The sequence below is a fragment of the Micropterus dolomieu genome, linkage group LG16 (assembly GCF_021292245.1).
Source record: "Micropterus dolomieu isolate WLL.071019.BEF.003 ecotype Adirondacks linkage group LG16, ASM2129224v1, whole genome shotgun sequence".
NCBI classification, from domain to species: Eukaryota; Metazoa; Chordata; class Actinopteri; order Centrarchiformes; family Centrarchidae; genus Micropterus; species Micropterus dolomieu.
The window spans coordinates 13917215-13936445 of NC_060165.1; the positions used below are offsets into that span (position 1 = coordinate 13917215).

Sequence of the window (19231 nt, forward strand, 5' to 3'; positions counted from 1 at the left end):
CAGTACTTCAGTACTTCAATCAAATTAACTTAAAAGTCAAATAAAAATAAATGCAATATAAAGAAACATGTGCAAATGAGATATAAAAATGCATAAGAGATACTAAGCATAAAAAGTACCATACTAAGAAACTTGGTGTGTTTTGACTATGCTTATACAATTACTGACTGTAGTGGCTTTAAGCCATTGAGTGTAGTGCTTTAAGAATATTCATGTACGTGTAGTATAACAGTATCGCACTAGAAATATATTTAATGTATACGAACAACATTGATTGTATTAGAACTACAATCCTTGACTGTAGTTCTGTAACAGCCATGTATGTGGAAACCTTTGTCTGCACTAGAACCATTGACTGCAGTGATGGTAATAATTTAGCCATCCGTCATATGACATTACACTGAAAATATTTCACACAAATTCACTCTCATAGGATTAAGTCTTGTCACTTGTTGTTAAGCACCCAAGCCTTCCACGCATTTTTCTCATTTTCCCTCTTTTTTGTCCCAGGTTGTAATATTCACCCTCTGTGAATCTGTTTGTTTCCCCCTTCTTTATCATCGTTGTTTGTCTCTCCATCATCTCACCATCCTTCTCCCTCCTGCATCCCGCCTTCTTCATCCTCTTTCCATCCCTTGATCCTTCCCTTCTCCTCCCTCTTCCCTTCAATCAGAATCATATTTCCTGAGGAAGAAAGAGTTTCTAATGGAATTATAGTTCCTCACATCAGCATAGTCTATCATACAACAACACACACATTCACACACACGCAACATGACTGTGCATATGCATGTGACAGGACAGACACACAGTGAGACATGCGGTCAGATTAGTGACCTCAGTATTATTAAAGTTTTACTCTCCACTAATCCTCACACTCTCACTCATGCAGCGAGCACACAAACACACACACACACACACACACTCCCAGTGCGGTACACCCTATGAGAGGGGCAGGCAATGTGAGATAAACTGATCAGGCAGCAGTAGCTACAATATGCTGAAAGTGATTATGTGTGCAAATGTGTGTGTGTGTGTGTGTTTGTGAGCGATAGAGAGATGATGTGAAGTCAGGAAGTAGATATAAAGTTGATGGTGGAAAGAAAGAGGAATATCTTTTTTTATTCATTATACGTGCTTATATGTATGTGTAATAAAAGTCATAAAAGTATTGACTTCTATCTGGTCTGCTTTTTAAATCCCAAAAACCCTCTAAAATCAAACCCAGAGTTTAGAGAAAATATGGAAAATATACTTCCATCTAAGAAATGAGATGCTCCAAATTGAAACCACAGTGGTATTTCCCATAAGGCACAGCTGCATCTGATACCAAAGTGACTTCACCGTGGATGAATGTAAAGAACAAGTCCTTGGGCACTATTGCTGTATTCAAAGCACACTGCTCCTAAATATTTGCAGACATATCTTCGGTTGTTGTTGTTGTTTAGTCAGTGCCTCTGTTTTACAATTACCTCTAGGGCATTCCATTTTTATTTTAGCTGTAATAAAAATATTAAAGTTTATTTATGTAACACTTACACAAGGATAAACAAACATTACAACATGCTATTTAAGATGTCTAAACAAATACTACATTAGGCTATTTAAGTAAATATTTCAATGTGCTTTATAACAATAAAGCAAGTAAAAATTCTAAAATAGTATATTAGCCAATCTTGAAAAATAAAAAATGAATTACTTCCTCAGGCAGGTCAAGGTGCCCCCCCCCCCTTCTCTTCTAAGCAAATTCCATAAGCGACTGTAATTTAAAATTGCCAGTTGTATTGCAGTAACAAATTATATACAATAACAAAACATTAGATGGGAAACATGTTTAACAGTTAGTTCCGGAGGACTGGTCCATGATGGTTAGCTTGGTGCACAGACTGGAGGCAGGGTCGTGTTAGCTAACTCCCACCAAAAGAGGAAAGGACGCTCTGGTAACCTCAAGTTTGTCCTGTTTCCACATTATGTAACGTTAACTTACAGTTAAGCTAACTGACGAGCACGTTGTTGTTTTGTTGTATAATCTTTTTGCTTCATATTTGGAGTGCTGCCTGTTGTTCCCGGGGCTAAGCTAGCTGCTGATGGCTAAAAACAATGCTAGATTGGCTAGCTTGTTTTCTGACTTATTTCTAAACATGTCAGATGTGGAATGTACTTAAGTATAAATAGTTATGTATAGCTACTAATGTGCTGTTCTTAAGTGCAGTTTTGAGGTTGATGTACTTTACTTACAGTATTTTCATTATACTATTACTTCGTAACATTTCAGATAAAAATACTGGAACCCACTAACATTATGACAGCTAAATTACTGGTTACTTTATAGAACAATCCAATGCAATCCAATTCATCCAAAACACACAAATTGACAAATTGAAAATGCTGCACATGAATGCGTCAGTAAAAATAATCGAATACAACAGTAAGATGCGCCATTCTGCTTCATAAAAGGTAAGGTTTTAATGTAATGTTAACGTGCCCCGCCTCTCGCCCGATGTATGCTGGGATTGGCTCCAGCGCCCCGCGACCCTGTATGCAGGATAAGCGGTGGACGATGGATGGATGGATGGTAATGTTAATGAACTTCAACCTGTTACATGTAATTAGTGATAGCTCAATTCAATAGCTGCTTTGGTTTTACGCTCCTTCTACTGTGCATGCTGGCTCACTGTCACATTTTAATGGCAACGTTAATGTTATTTGTAACACCTGTGCTTTTCCTACTGCAATAAGCTATTCAACTACTTCAGTCTTATGCTACATTGTAAAAAAAAATGAATGATAATCATTATTTATACAGCGCTTTTCAAAGCAAAGTTACAAAGTGCTTGAAATGGTTGAACCAAGATTAAAACTTTTCAGGTCTGCAATGAGGGGAATAAAATCAAACAATTAAAAATAATACAAAAATAAAACTAGCATTAATGCACAATAAAAAAATCACCAATAATATAAGCCATAAGACACATGTGATGGATAAAATAAAAAGCTTTTTTTTCTCAGGTCCTCCAATTCCAAAACATGTTCATGTGGCTGTAAACACGCAAAATGTGAAGGTAGATGCTTCTGGGATGTATGTATGTGAGTGTGATGTAGTCACAGCTCCTCATGATGTGATTTAATGTTCGCACAGGCAATCATCCGCTGTGAGTTCATATGTAGAAACTTAAAGCTCTGAAGTGAAGGGAATAGGATTTCAGCGGATATTGAAACCACCCTGTAATCGTCCTAAGCATACAGGATAATTCTATCTCTCTCCGCCTCCTCCGTCTAACCCCTGCACATCTCTTCTCGCATTTTCCTCTTTCTCTCTCTTTCTGTCTCCTTATCTCTGTTGTAACAGCACAGGTTGGATTAACTTTACAGGGGCTCTTAAAGTTTTATATTCCTTTACTCCCAAAAGTGGCTTTGCATTTATTGGATTTGTGAATTTGACATTGGGAATTACGCTCGGTCAAATGTGACTAAAATCAGCAAATTACTGTTAAAGACAAGATTAAGGTTTCCGGCTACCTATGCTAAAAATGTAGTGACATTTGTAACATACTACCACATATACACATCCAGTTAACAATGTATATTACTGTATGCGACTTGTAGCTGTATACATTAAACGAAAATGAACACAAGTGATTCTGTACTCAAATAATCTCTCTCTTTTTGAAGCAAAAGTGTTAATAACAAACTTTTGAAGTAAATTCAAGATTTTGCTTATTTCTCAGTTTTGTTGAAATGGTTTGATAGCATCAGTACCCAGGACTTCTTACTTTCATAAATATACTGTATCTTTCATAAAGGATAAAGCAAAACCTGAAAAGGTATATTATTTAACAGAGTGTGTAATCTACAACAGGTTGAGAGCATTTGTGCAATCCTTTTTCAGATGTCAGAGGGGTGGTTGAGAGGATATTATAACCGTCTTTAATCTGGCTAAACATAAAGTATGGATAATCTGCTATCTCTTACAGTACTTTTACTCACTTAGTCTTGTTCCTCCAATTTGACTGGATTATGCAACTTTGTAATCTCACTGAGGTTGCTGTAATTCCGTCTCTCATTTATCTTAAGCCATCTTTTTTTCTTTTATTCCACCACATACATGTGTTTCCTGCAGTCTTGCAATTTTATTCTGAGATGTGAACACACTCTAAACATGTTTTCCCACTCCTAATGCTTTAAAAATTTAAAAAGAAACTTGGAAAATCTGCCTATATGGTAGTGGAAGTGTGACACCAACGGTACCAACAATGTTTTTGTTTCACTTTTTTTTAAAGCTGTAAGTTAAAAAATGTAACAATGATAAAGAGTTGTGAGACATATATATAATACAGATAATGATCATTACTCCAGCCAGTAGTTGCTTGTCTCATGAGTGGTGGTGGGGTGTGTGTGTGTTTGTGTGTGTGTGTGTGTTGACACAAAGTGATTGGACTGCATAACCTACACAATATGCTGTAGAACTAAACAGCACACAGTTAGCTCTGTTGTACTTGCTTGACAGATGGGAGTATATTAGTCATCGGTCTATTCTACAGGGAGACACTTCACTGTTTGAAAAATATACAGTGCTCACTAACTGATATGTCAACAATTCAAACACCCTTGAAGCCTCCAAATTTTAAACACTGTATCAACTTCAAGGAACCATGTGTGATGCATTAATCACTGCATTAATGATAATTTTACTAATTGGGGGTAGTGATTTAAGAGCTAACTGAAGTAATTGCTAACTTGTGTTGTGCTAACTTTCTTTCTCCTCCTACTTCTCTCCACTCCAGGCTCCGACTACTCTCCCCCTCCCTCCCTCCCTCGCCCTCCTCCCCCTGGCCTGACGAACGAGCACAGTGGCGGAGGTAGCCATGGCGACCACGGTGGAGGAGGGGGCGGGGTCAACCACGGGGTTGGCGTGGTGGGCCTGGCCCCGGAGCACATCCCCACACCGGGGGCGGCACTGAGCTGGCAGGCGGCCATCGACGCTGCGCGGCAGGCGAAGATGATGGGCAGCGCCGCGACGAGCGGAGGGGCGGGGCTGGGGTCAGGAGGGGGCGGGCCCATTTCCACGGCCAGCTCCACGCAAAGGAAGAGACAACACTATAGCTCTAAGCCCAAGAAACAGACAACGACGACAGCCACAAGGCCCCCACGAGCCCTACTCTGTCTCACACTCAAGAACCCCATCCGCAGGGCCTGCATCAGCATTGTAGAGTGGAAGTATCCTTTAACTAATATGAGTGGAGGTTTGTTTTTATACTGTTTGCAATGTGGAAGCAACGAGTGTTTCACTTTCTTAATCAATTAACTTTTGTTGGATAGCCTGAAGGAAACCTGTCCAGGAAGGTTGCCCACATTAAGAACATACAAGATGGGGACGTTCAAATGAGGCAGATGAGAAAGTCTGTTCTTTTAAAATAAACCTACTTTAATGCAGCTGAGAATGGAAAGACAATCTAGGAGGAATAAGGCAGGTGTTGCAAGTGCGTTGCATCCTGCCAATGTGGAAAGCATAGTGAATGGATAGATGCAGGTAGAAAAAAATCACAGAAAGGAGGAGGGCAGAAGGGTTGCAGGACGTAAACAGGTTAAGAATACTTCATACTTCCCCTTTTGTGTAATATCACCCTTTCTTTTTATCCCTTCTTCTTTTCTTAATCAATCTTCTTCTGTCCAATATGTCTTAGTGTGATTCTCTTCTCTCCAGTCACTCGTCTTAATCCTTTCTCCTCTCCCTCTGTCTGTCCTTCCCTCCTCTCTTTCATCTTACATTCTTTTCTCAAAGGAGGATAAAACAAATTGTGTCATTTTCATCCCTCCTTCACACCTCTCCCCAGCATTATGTCTCTCCCTCAGCTCTTTCAAACTGCATTCATCCTCTCTCCCCTAGGTCCATCCATGCCTCTATTCCTCCTTTGCTTCCTCCACATCTCTCTTACCATTTATTATCCCTCTCTCACTCCCTCTGTCCATCCAAATCCCTTTATTCCTGCTCTTCCTCCAACCGTCCTTCCTTTTTTATACCCTTCCTCTCCTCTGGAGTTTTTTTTTTAAGCTGCAGAACATAATGACTTGGTTTTCCCTCAGGGTAGAGGGAGAAAGGAAGAGAGACAGAAATGGTCAGTGTCACAGTCAAAGTGATCTATAATAGGAGAGGGTCCATATGAGCATGAACTCAGCAATAGCACAGTCACACATCGTCCTGAGAGGGAGAAAAAGAGAAGGAGGGGTTGGGGAAATTAGAAGGGAAGGGATGTGGGCAGGGCATGGTTGTCGACAGGAGAGATGATGGAGCTGAGTAGTTGAGGGGGGAGGGAGGGATCGAGGGGAGGATGGGAAAGGTAAACAAGAAAAATGACATAGCAAGGGGAGGGCAAATAATATGTGAGGGGAAGAGAGGAGAAAAGAACGGGGGATCATGAGGGGGGAGAGGAGAGGAGAGAAGTGAACGGCAGAGCGAATCGGTGAGGAAAGAAGATGAGTTAGAACTAGTGTGTGCTTTTTATGTATGTGTTTTGAAGAGGGTTGCATTAGGGAATTATCAAATTAGAGATGATAACATTGTAGGCTATAATGAGCGAAAGTACTTGCGGAAAAACACTGTTTGTTATAATTGTACGCCACACATGCATATCGTAAGCTCCAGGACTGGTTTGCAACCAAAATTGGCAAAATATGTTTTAATCAAAACAAATTTCAAGCCAAGAAGTGACTTCTGTTTGGGCTTTTATGGAATTACCTATTAGCATGATAGATTAAAATCCTTTTTCTATTGGATTTTCACTCCAACATATTGTCACAGCAGTAGGAATACCTTTTTAAATATCTAGTGATTAATGATGGCATAATTCTTTGGGACATTCTAAATAAACTGTAAATTGATCAAAGAACTACTAATGTACAATTTGTTTCTGTTTGCCCCTGCATTTGTTGTGATGGTTTTGCTCAGTTTAATGTGAAAAGCCAGACTCTTAAGTCCAAACAACAGGCATGTTTAGTTAAAGGTACAATGTGTAAGAGCTGAGACTACTCTCTACCTTTCAAATTCAATAGGGGGCAGCATACCACATATCCGGTCAGAACTGCTGCTAACTGTTGTTACCTAAATAGCTCAGTTATCCTTGGAGCTGACTTAGCAGCCCCACCAGAACCGGAGCCGGTGAATGGAACCGGGCTCGGCATCCCATTGAACATAGCCGGACAGGGAATACAGTACCAAGGTGATTTACAGCGGCTCCGACCAGGACTCTGACTCTTGTGTCGACAAAGACACAGCAGGTTGAGTGGGAGAGAGGTCGGGCATCAGAGAGGCCCAGCGCGTAGAGCCAATATTTTCTAACTCGGTGAAATAAGGGTTTCTTTCAATCAAACCAGTGTTGCTGATTGTTGGAACAGTTGAAGGACTAACCATACCAGTTTAGGTGAGATTTATTTTGTCTAGGTAGTATGAGGCAGAATGGGCAAGGGCTGGCTGCTTAACACGCTAACTTCAGTAGATATCTCGGCAACACAATATCTGTCTTTGACATAACCTATGAATTGTTACTTATTCGTATTCTGTTGATAATGTTGATAGTCTTAAACACAAATTCTGGCCATATCTTACACATTGCACCTTTTAAAATGTGTGTAATCTCCCTCTCTATGCATTAAAGCAGTAGAAGCAGCCAAAACATTCTACTGATCACTTTATGCAATACTTTATAATGTCCAGCTGTGCTTATCTTATAGAAAAATAATAATAATAAAAAAAAATAAGTCAGTTAATGGGAAAAAAAGCTTGCATAAACCTTCAGGGTCACTGGAACAATCTCACCCAATGACTGATGAGCGTTCAGATCATTACCCACAATTCTCAGCATTATTCATTTAAACAGCTCTGAAGGGAGGGACGGAAGGAAGAGAGAGACAGAGTGACAGAGAGAAAACGGTGAGGGCAGGAGATGAAGGAAATATGAGGGACATTAAAGAGAGCTCTTAGGGAGAATGAGAAACCAGAAAGAGAGGAAGAATGTAGTCTGAGCCACACACACACACAAAAAAAAAAAACAGTAGCAGAATTACAGTAAATTTTGCCCTTGACTAGATTTAAAAATCCCCATCAAACTGTCAATCTTTCTGTGTGTTTGTCTATCTAAAAAATCTTTGGGATGTCCTTCAAAACTGCAGTGTGGGCCTGTTTAAATGCAGCATGTGGCTGAATGTGCTCTGTACTGTATACATTTGTTCTGTGTTTGTGTGTAGTTATGCATTTATGTGTTGTTTTCATTCTATATAGGCTTTGCTGTGTATGCGTGTGCACCTGTGTGTGTGTGTGTGTGTGTGTATGTGTGTGTGTCCTGTATTCTGTGAGTACCTCTGTCTCTAGAGATAGCAGATCCAAAATCTTCCTCTCATCCTCCTCTGTTACCATGACAACAGCTACTGCTCTCAACAGGTCGACGGGGCCTGTCTAAGCTCACACACACACATGCACACAAACACACACTGAGATTAGAGAACACACACATAAACACATACACACACACACACACACACACACACACAGACCCAGCACTCTCACATGCAGTGTAATTATAGCATTTAGGCATTACCTGCACACTGCAAGGGCAGTGTGAAAGACAAGGAGCGAGCGGGGGCAGGTGTACATCTAACTACTATGATCTCTACATGAAATCACACTAAGTGGTAGTTATAAAAAGTTGAGTCATTGAGTGCATTTACACATACAGACACGCACACAAACACACACTCCTGGATAACAGCTTATATATTGCATCAGGTCACATGAGGGGTTACGTTATTTGCATGCATTTTCAACTCAATCAGGAAAAGAGATAAATAATCTCAGCGTAACACAGAAGAGTGTTAAGCTCGCTCTCTCAGATAATATCAGTATATCCCTGGTTTCTTATTTGGGTTTGTCAAGATAAGCGATTATCTGTGTTATTGTGAGTTGCATGTGGTGTTTATGTGAGGCAACTGCTGAATGCAGAGTATTTCAGAAAATAACAGCACACCGGTGTGTATCTGGATGCAATCCCAGTGCGACAATTTGTTGTAAGCATATACAGTTAGCTTGTTGAAATGCTGACTATATATGTTAAATTCTAAAATGCCTCAGACAGTAGCACTCTGGTGAATACCACATCAAATCTGCTGAGCTAACTGGATGCTGATTTTAATTTTTATTGCTGATTTTCTTAGCTATCAGAGTAAACAATTCGCTTTTGGCAAAATCCTTACCACTACTATTTATTTGTTCCTATGCTGTTAAAGATTATGATTTGCTATTGTTATACTGATTCATGTACATTATTAATAAACTTGATACTTGTTTTAATTCTTCACTCAGACCCCCAGAATTTCCCCCAAAGTGTGTTTTGCTCTCAACGGCACAGCAGACGGTAGATTTATTATCATGTTGATGGAAGCAGACCTCAAGGGTTTTTTTTAAATTATAGGTCAGGAACCCAGAATGAATCACAGGCCTGTTTTTCTGTGGGTCCCCACATGTCTGGACTGTATTTTAATGAGCCCCCAGTACAGGGTGAGTGATTAATTTCGACGCATTTTATTCCCATGCTGAATGAGCTGAATGATCTTGTGGCCGCTGATGTTCAAGGGTCAATCCTTAATCCAAACATAAAGTATATACGACATGATTCTTTCCCTTGCTCTTTCTCTGTCTGCAGGGCTGTTCCTAAAACAGCAGTTAAGGCTCGAAATGGATAGCAGGTCTGTTTCTAGAGGGGCCACACACAGCAAGATTGCTAGTGTGATTATAGGTGGTACAAGATTGTTAAAGTTGCTAAGTTCACTTCATCTTATTTCAACTGAAACTTATTTCTTTGTCAAAACAGTTCCAGCACGGGGTACCCCGGTGGCTCACCTGGTAGAGGGTTTTCCATGTATCAAGGCCCTTTGTGGCATGTCATCCACAAATACACTGCAGATGTGGTTTTAGATAGCTATCTATCTATGCAATGATGATTGAACATTTGAAGTTCAGACTGGTGAGAAGTTCATGTTGTTGTCTTTTAGCTGCCATAAAAATCTTCCTGAATTTCAAGCAGGCAACCAGGATCAAACTGATCAAAGTTAACAGCAACAAAGTTATTATATGAAAATAGCTTTGTCAATGTTGGTGATGTACACACAGTGCAGACAATTATCCCCAGCTAAGTGTTGGATGTATTGATCTTTCCTCGCAGGCAGCCATTAGTTCCTATTCCTTTCACTCCAGTGTGAGTAAATATAATCAATCCATAACTGAGAACATCATATAATGTTTTATTTTTTCATTTACATTATGAACATATGGCATTTGGCTTTTCTTTTTGTTTAGTACTGCTTCTAACTCCCTTTTCTGGTCTTGGTAGGATGTAGACTATGGTGTTTCAGAAGTTTCTGTACACCTAGGTCCAACGTCCGCTGCACATGTACTCCAGCCAACCACTGCCAGTTGTTATAGTGTAGCAACAAGGGCATGATCCCTCATTGGCTTCCCACTCGCTAAAACTGCCTTTTGTTTTGGATGCAAAGTGAATCAAAGTAAGATTTGGTGCAGCAAATGATTAAATGTTCTTTTCAAGCTTGAAAAGCCTGCATTCACGGCTCATGGTTTGTCTTCTGGATTTGAGGTTCTGACAGCGCAACTCATGAGTGCTTTGCTGTTTATGTTATACTACAAGGTCTGGAGTCTCGACTAATTTGACATGCAGCCAAGAGGGAAGGAAGAAAGGAAGGAAGGAGCAAATGAAAGAAGAGAGCAGAGGGGAGAGCAAAAGGAGGTGACAGCAGTGGCAGTTAGTAATTGTGTTGATGAAAACCAGACCTCCTTTATCTCTCCTTCACATTCTCTCCCTCCCTCTCTCACTCTTCTTCTACCCTCCATTCTCTCACTTTGTATCTCTCCCGCTCTCTGAGGCCGAAAATAATGAGGTCACTCCCCTCTCAAGGACCGTTCCATATAAAAACCCTCTGTGTCCCTCTTCTCTCTCTCTCATTCCATCTCGCTCTCACACTTTTTCTGTCCACATCCTGTCTTCCACGCGACAGGCCTGCTCCTCACCGCGCCCATATTAGGGCATGCACTGTCTCCCTAACCCGCCATGCACACGCAAAGAGGTTCCTAAGTGACCCAATATGTCTTAATGTTAACAAAAAGGCAAACTCAACAGCTTTGATCTCTCTCATTGTGTACATTGCTTGTACTCTGCTATGTGTGTATATATACGTCTTTTTTTTGTAAGGATGTATTAAAAATACCTCTTTGTTGAAATAACATGCCTGATATGAAGACTTTTTCTGCGGGAATGTCCAAAGTCAGAGGCTTTATTATTTTGTACTGTGTACTACAGATTTTTGTGGATCAGTGAAAACCTACCTGAACCTGACATGTATAGATTCATATTTAAAAAAAGGGACCTAATCCAAAAAGGGACCTGAGAACAGGCAGAACAGGCCCGAAATAATAGATATATGACATATAATTACACTGAAATGTCAGTTAAAAGGAACCCAGTTGACCTGGCATGATCTCTACTGTGTAAATATCTCTACACTCGTTTTGTGTACTCTGTTCTGGTTTGTATATTACTTAACCCTCCTCTCAGACCATTTGAGATCATCATCCTGATGACCATTTTCGCCAACTGTGTGGCCTTAGCCGTCTACATCCCCTTCCCAGAGGATGACTCGAACGCCACCAACTCCAACCTGGTGAGTAATCTACAATATTTAAACTGCTTTACAGTTAAATATGCTGGTTTAGATAACTGCTTGGCTCATTGTCTGTTCTCTTTCCTTTCATGGAAGACAGGTTTTCTTGTTTTTTGTTGCTTTGTTGTTGGATTATCGTGACTCACATGTTATAAGGTGTGCGGTTGATTAGTGAAACATTTCATCAGCAGGTTTTTCTGAGCAGTATGTCATTTGCACACTTTCAGCTGATTCCACTGTGTGTGTGATTTGCCATTAGAGGCAGGGGTGGGGGATGCTGAATGACACTGTCACTGGTTCATGAAAATGAGTGAAAAGAGTGAAAGGTGGAGGAAATAAAAATGGGAGCAGAAGTGGGGAGTAATAAATGCCTTTCTTTGGCTAATACCTTCTTTGAACGTAATTTGCTCTTATTATTGATTGTTTGGATGCAACTGAGTTGTTGATTATGATTTTCCTCTTTTAAGCTTGATGGAAATAGAGGGTTTCAGTTATTTTGACTGAGGAGTTGTATCAAATGAAACCATGTGAGCTGATTTGATCAAAGGCAAAACGTCATTGTCTTGTGGGCAACCGAATTCTTTTGGCTAAGGAGAAAATAGTTGTTATAATTGAGGAATTGTTAGCTATTTTGGTGGACTGACTCAAGTTGTTTGAACTGAGGACTGATTTTGTGGTTGCCAAAATGTCTTCTAGTCCAATGAACTAAATGCAGAATGATAAATGTAAACAAAAAAAGCTTACAAAACTAAGACATCTGTTGCTTCAAAACTCAGTTTATCTGACTGCTTCTTGCCAAACCTTTTATCCAATTACCTTAACCTGGCCGCTCACCAGGGTGTGAGTGTGTGTGTAAAGCAGTGTGTTACTCTTTATATAAATCAGTATCCGTCCGTCCATTAGTTATACCTGCGTATCCTTGAGGGTTCGTGGGGGCGCTGGAGCCAATTCCAGCTGACATTGGGCCTGGACAGACAGTCAATCAAGGTGTTATAAATCAGTATTATTACATATACTATATTTGTACAATTTATATGTGTGTGTCAGCTAGCAGATGTATACCACTGCATTACTGTAAGGAGGACTCTAATCACTCTGAGGACATGTAACATCTGTCTTTCTTCCTAACTTTCTTTCTTTCTAAGAATTATTTTGCCACATTTACTAATTCTTGAAAGCTCATGCTGTGCTATGGTTTTCAGACCGCTTGTTGTGTGTGTATGTGTGCTAGTTCACATGTCAACATGTCCATTCATGGTCTAATTGCTGATTTAGAGAATTTTATTAGAATTTTGGATAGTTTTAGTGTCATATGTGCTGAATAAGAAAACATTCAAAGGATCCAGTGGTCACATGATCAAGCAAAATGACTATCTGGCACATTGTTTTTCTTTTTTGACCTTTTCTATTCATAAAGTTAGTTTGGGCTTACTGTACATCCCTGAGTAGAGAAATTACATTTGTTTTCATTTGTTTTACTGTGCATTTACCCTCTGATTTCTCCTTTAATAATACAGTGTGAGAACAGGTATATGAGTCAGTGAAAGAGTAAATAGGACTGAGGGAGGACAGCTGTTTTCATCTTCTTGATCTGTGTCCTTCACCCACTCTCTCTGCCTCTCCATATCTCTCTCTGAATTCTGTAGGAGGCATACATACAGCAATTATAATTATTATTCCTTTAAAAGAGCCACTGTAAGGCTTTACAGTCAAGTTACTGATTGAAGACATCCTTCAGCTTCATTAAGGTCTTCATTAGTTTCCTATCTTTGAAAAGATTCCACTGGATTATCTGGCCTTCGAGTTAATTCTATACAACTCAGTTAGAACTTAAAATGCACCTTCAGATGAATCTTGAAAGCTTTTACTGCCAAGATAAGTAGATGAAAGTAAATGAAAGCAGGTATGACAGCTTACTGAGGTTGTCACACATATATAAATTAAGCGTGTAAATAATTGTTTTTCTCATGTAACAAGTAAGCTAAGTCATTGAATTTATGAAAAATAATGCTTAGTGTGTATTTTACAATTTTCTTTCACCAGACAGTCTAGACTGGATAATAGCAACAAGTCTTACTGTCTCTCAGTGTCTGTCAACACAATCAGGAGAATTTTAATGCTTCTCTTTTTACTCTGTGTGAAACCGTATACAGCATGAAGCATTGGCATGCAGACTCACCACACACACACACGCGCGCGCACACACACACACACACACACACACACACACACACACACACACACACACACACACAAATAGTTTGGCCTTCTAAATGAATCTATTTTCAGGTTTTCTATTCTTACGGTGTCATTTGGGACCCTACTGGTGACTCCTCCAGTTAACACACACACACACACACACACACACACACACACACACACACACACACACACACATACCCTACTCACCACCACCACAGCTGTGGTCAATTAGTTTTATAACCTTCTGACAGACAGGAAGCAGCATGCAGATGGACCAGAGGCTTAAATATATGTTTGAAACATGTATCTTTGTGTGTTTATTTGTGTATGTGTGTGGTATTAACAAGTATACAAGTTAAAAGAAAATTTTCTTTTGTGGGTAAAGAAGGGGAAATGTTGCACGACAGTCAGACTAATAAACGAGACTGAGGCATCAGTCGGAGTCTTAGCTGGTTTAGGTCAGACAGTGGTGTACTTCTACAGAATGAATCACAAATTGCAAATAAATATTTAATATTTAATATCGCCACGACAACATTGTTGCGCAAAAATATGAAATTAGTGATAGGCCAAGACAATGTATTTTATGATAGTTGCAATATGCCCCATACCTCAGCTGGAGCAGTACCTAACTGGATTATGTCCCATCCCAAAATTCCGTTTCAACTTGAAATACTTTTGCAGCTTGATAATGTGTCCCATTTCATTGTTAATATTAAGTTATTTATTTAGAAGCTGTGATTAAACCCAAGACTGCCAGAATTCATATTACTTCCCATTGGTTAATTTTCCTGATTGGCTATTGTGGTTCTCATTATATTGACATCCCAGTCATTCAGATGATAGGTTTATCCAGAACCGCCTTCAGTGACTGTTTTGCTTAAGGACAGTAATGACCCTGTGAACTTATTGTCTTACCAGTAGGAAACCAAACATTGTCCTTGCACTACTTTAGTACACCAGTTTATTTCTTACAGTGTCACCTTTGAATTCCAATGCTGCAAACGTCTGAGCCACAGGAGGGTTTTAAATGTCCCCTTCACCAAAGCTCTTTTAATTCAGCTCACGCCAAACCCATGGCCTAATTTCACATTTTTGTGGCATCCCCCCTCCCTTGGTGAATATTGTTGTCACTAGCTTTCTGTTAGTCATTTGAGGTGACATATTGTGCTTCTTGTGGTTTTTTTTGCTCACACATCTCACACGTTTTTTATTTCTTCCCATTCAGTTTTTATAATTTGCAAATAAACTACAGGCTTCCACATGTATAAGCTCAAGACATCTGCATTATAACTGTGGCTTAGCATCCTGATGATGCTCTTGATATTTAACCCTGTGTGTGATTGAGCCTGAGTTTGAAAATCAGTATGGCACCCCCTCGCTAGATCTTTCTTATGTAATACCAGAGATCTGTTGTATTGCTTCCAGTACAAGATTTCTATTTCTGTCGACATCCCATAATGTGCAGCTCTATCTCCTTGACGACATGGCCAATAATAGCAGTGGGAAAGGTTGTCATGGATATGGTAACCGTAGTGATGTTCCTCATCTATCCTTGGTTCCAGAGGAAAGAAGGGTAGGAACCAAAGTGTGAGAACATCTCTTCTGTCAGGGAGGAAATTCATGCTGCACTTTGGCTAGTTAAGTTCAGGAACAACATTTTTTTTTCTCTTACTAGAAAAACTTCTGTTCACTCCCTTGGACTGTTCTGTCTCTGTTATATTTTTATTTTCTACTCTGTCATCTGTTATAGTCTGTGAAAATGCAGACACAGAGAAGCAAGGAATTGGACCCAAAATGCAGACAACTAAGCTGAGCGGATTCAGTTCTTAGTATTTATTAAAGAAGAGAGAGTGAAAACTTACATTTGGACTGTCACTCATTTTGAGTGACAGTCCAAATGGCAGTAATCCACAAAAAGAAAATGACATGATAATCCAAGCATAGATGTCCAAATGAAAACCAAAAATCCCAAATCCACAATAAGTCCCATGAGTCTGGTAGGAAAACATGTGAAACTAGTGGAGACACTTGACATGAACACAGGAAGTGAGTGAGACAAATGACAAAGACAGGAGGACACATTTGCAGATTACTTTCTGTCAATTTGTGGGTCATGTTACATTTGTGACTTCCTTTTTAGGCATTTGTGGAATTTTGTCCAATTTATACTGCAAAGATCTGTAAAAAAAAAAAAGATATATACACAAATACCTCACTACCCAAAACATGTATTTTTACATTTGTGTTGTTTAAAATCATATCCACAAAAATACTGTGCAATTTGCAAATATGTAGAATTTACTCTGTACACACATATTTTAATTTCACATGCAAAGTTTTATTTACACATTTGTGGATCTATTTTTATACACAAAACAGTTTTTGCACATTTGCGGATCATTACCTGTCAATTTGCAGGTTTCATTACATTTGTGACTTCCTTTTTACGCATTTGTGGAATTTCCAATCTGTACCACAGGGATCTGTAAACAGAGATCTGTAAGTGTGAGAGCAGTTTATTAGCTACACCAGCAGGTGGCGGTAGTGACATTGCCTACCATAATTTGTAATATCCACTGCAGTACTGTATGTAGGGGACAACAAGGAGAAGTGCAGTAGCCTTGTTTCAGTCTATGGTTTCAACCAGCAGCTGAAAAATAAAGTAGTCTTCATTTTACTCAACGCTCATGGTTCAGGATCAGGTTCATCCTTGTCATTTCCAGGTAAATCTGCTGTGCAGTTTGCTAACTTTGTGTTACCTGTGTAAGTTAACATTAGCCCATGTTACTTAACAAGCTCACATGAAATCTTCCATTACAAGTATGCAGTATACTACATACTGCTAGGGCTGGGCGGTATATAGTATACCGATATATTTTCAGAAGAGATATATATATATATAGATATATAGACAATACCGTTTATACTGATATAGTTTGAAGTTGCGTTAATTAATTTTTCTGTGAAGTCCTGCCAGCTTTGATCCTCTCTCTCCCTCACCGCGCAACCCTACTCCCACTCTCTAGCTACATCCACACTACTACGTTTTGGTTCTAAAACACAGCACTTCTGCTACATTTACGCCTGGTCTCCACTCTAAAACGGCGAATCTGAACATCTATGAATAAATGTAAATGTAAATCTAAAACGGAGATGTTTGAAAACTGTGCTGACCCTGTTTTTTGTTTTAAAATAGAGTTTTTGGATATTTTGGATTTAAAAGATGGGATGTGTGATCCTACATTTCAAATATGGCTCAGACGTACAACTGAACATTAGCCCACTTGTAGAAAATACCGATAAATATTGTGTATCGGAATTCAGCCTAAAAATAACTGGATATGATTTTTGGTCCATATCACCAAGCCCTACATACTGAACACTGTGTTTCGGTATGAACTGATTTAGTCCAGTTTTTGTGACCGTTCTAGCACTTGCCATTGTGGGACACTGTTCCGATGCATGCTGGAGATTTTTTCCAAATCAGTACGACATTCCAGTAGTTTTTGCATACTGCAGATTTTATTTTTGTTTGCATACTACATTTAAGCCAAATCAGTAGCACTGCTAGCGTAGCAGGCGGTTTCAACCTATAAATCACAGAGAGGGCGGGATGATTGAACACAGGTGAGACACATTAGGACAGGTGCAAACAATCAATGTCATTGTCATAACCAAGCATTTAGCCAATCAGTACACCTGATTAGATAGTGACTGATGGAAAGGCACACACAAACACACACTTTTGACATCAAATCCCATAAGCAGTAATGAGGCTTAATAGGATGCACCGTCATTGCGGTTTGAGATAATGCTGGTGTCAAACTGGGTGTGTGCACATTCAGGTTTAGCAGGTCTGTTTGATTTCTGTATTGTGTGCATACGTTTGTATAGCATAAGCCATGTTGGCGCGTCATTCATGAAGGTGTGTTTACCTGAGGTCATGACTGTTCACGGTCGCTCACATGTGTACGATGAGGTGTTCGTGTGTCAGCGGTAGGTGACAGGATGTTTAGTGTTAGATGAATTAGCTGCTGGCTCTGCAGTAGGCATGTGAAACAAGCACCTTTAAGTCAATGAATCACCTTTCCGAGGTTAATGGACCACAACAGTCCACCTTGGTTTCCTTCAGCCATTCAGGGAATGGTTTACTACCAATTACCAAGTAGTTTTAGTTGCTAAAACTAGGCAGAGTAATCGCTGTGCTGTACTCTTTTGATTTCGTAATATCTGATATAACTTCCAACCCCTGTTTTGTGCTTTTCAGTTCAGTGAACAAATTTTTAAAAGGCACTTTTTGTTGTTTAAGTGGATAAACATTTATGCCACTAGACAATGTTTGTTTGTTACCTGTATTTCTGGTGTTCTTTTTTGTTCACATTTAAGTGGCTTCTGTGTTTCCCTTTGGATCCAATTTGTTGACTTTCATTAAATTGATAACATAATAAGAGTTTACTACCTCATAAAGATTGAGATCTTGAGTCTCCACATGTCCTGCAGCTTCACTCTTCCTCTCCCAATCATTTCTGCTGTACAGGATCAAGTTAGCATGCTTCCTTTGGGTGCTACTCTGTTGCTAGGAGTGTCTATTTATAGATGGAAAGTAACGATCAGCATCTGTCTGTACGTTCACTTATCTAAACAATGTTGGACTGTGTTTTCTTGTGGTGTGTGTGTGTGTGTCTGCACACCGCTAAATAGTAAGTGGAAAGCAGCCACTCATGGTGCATTCGGATAAGGATGTGTGTGTAGGTTTGTGTGTCTGGTGGAGTATGTGGGTATGTGAATAGCTACAGTAGAATTTGATGCATTTATTAGTATATGACATTCACCGATAGGAAGGGTGAGTGTGACAGTGTGTGTTGTGTATAAACAAACTGAGATTAATATGATTCAATACTGTATCTTATCTGGTCTTATACACATTAGCAGGCCCCTCTATACAGATGGGAAACACGTTTTCTGCAGTACAACAAGTTCCAACCAAGCTGTAGCCTGGGGAGTCATTATTTGGAAATAATAAATGCTGTTCCCCTTTTCAGCTCCCAGAGGAAACAAGGAATACCCCAGTTACCGTTTCCGTTAGCGACATGGGTGCTTTCCAACTCCAAAGTTACTACTTCAGAGTGCTGTTTGGTTTCTGCTCCATTGGTTCCATATTTTGGAGCCATTTTCTACCAATTTCTGCTGCTGCAGGGCTCCTGTGAGTGGTTTCTCTGCTTTACCAGAAAATCTTTCTAATTTAAATTTTTTCTTTTTTCCCCTCTTTTGTATCATTTTTATGCAGTTTGAAATGTCACAAATT

General features: G+C 39.5%; 1 protein-coding gene across 6 annotated transcripts in view; it reads left to right on the forward strand.

Annotated features, from left to right (window-relative positions):
• The first annotated feature begins 4819 nt into the window (after positions 1–4819).
• Positions 4820–19231, forward strand: part of cacna1c (calcium channel, voltage-dependent, L type, alpha 1C subunit) — a 152229-nt gene continuing 137817 nt past the window's right edge. For 4 of the 6 annotated variants that reach the window (XM_046071683.1, XM_046071684.1, XM_046071686.1 and 1 more), the window contains exons 1-2: positions 5096–5217; positions 11616–11721. In XM_046071683.1, coding sequence (XP_045927639.1) covers positions 11638–11721 — 84 coding nt within the window. In that variant the 5' untranslated portion in view covers positions 5096–5217; positions 11616–11637. Of the gene's footprint in view, positions 5218–11615; positions 11722–19231 lie in introns of all 6 variants that reach the window. The other 2 variants (XM_046071682.1, XM_046071688.1) reach the window with 2 other exon arrangements.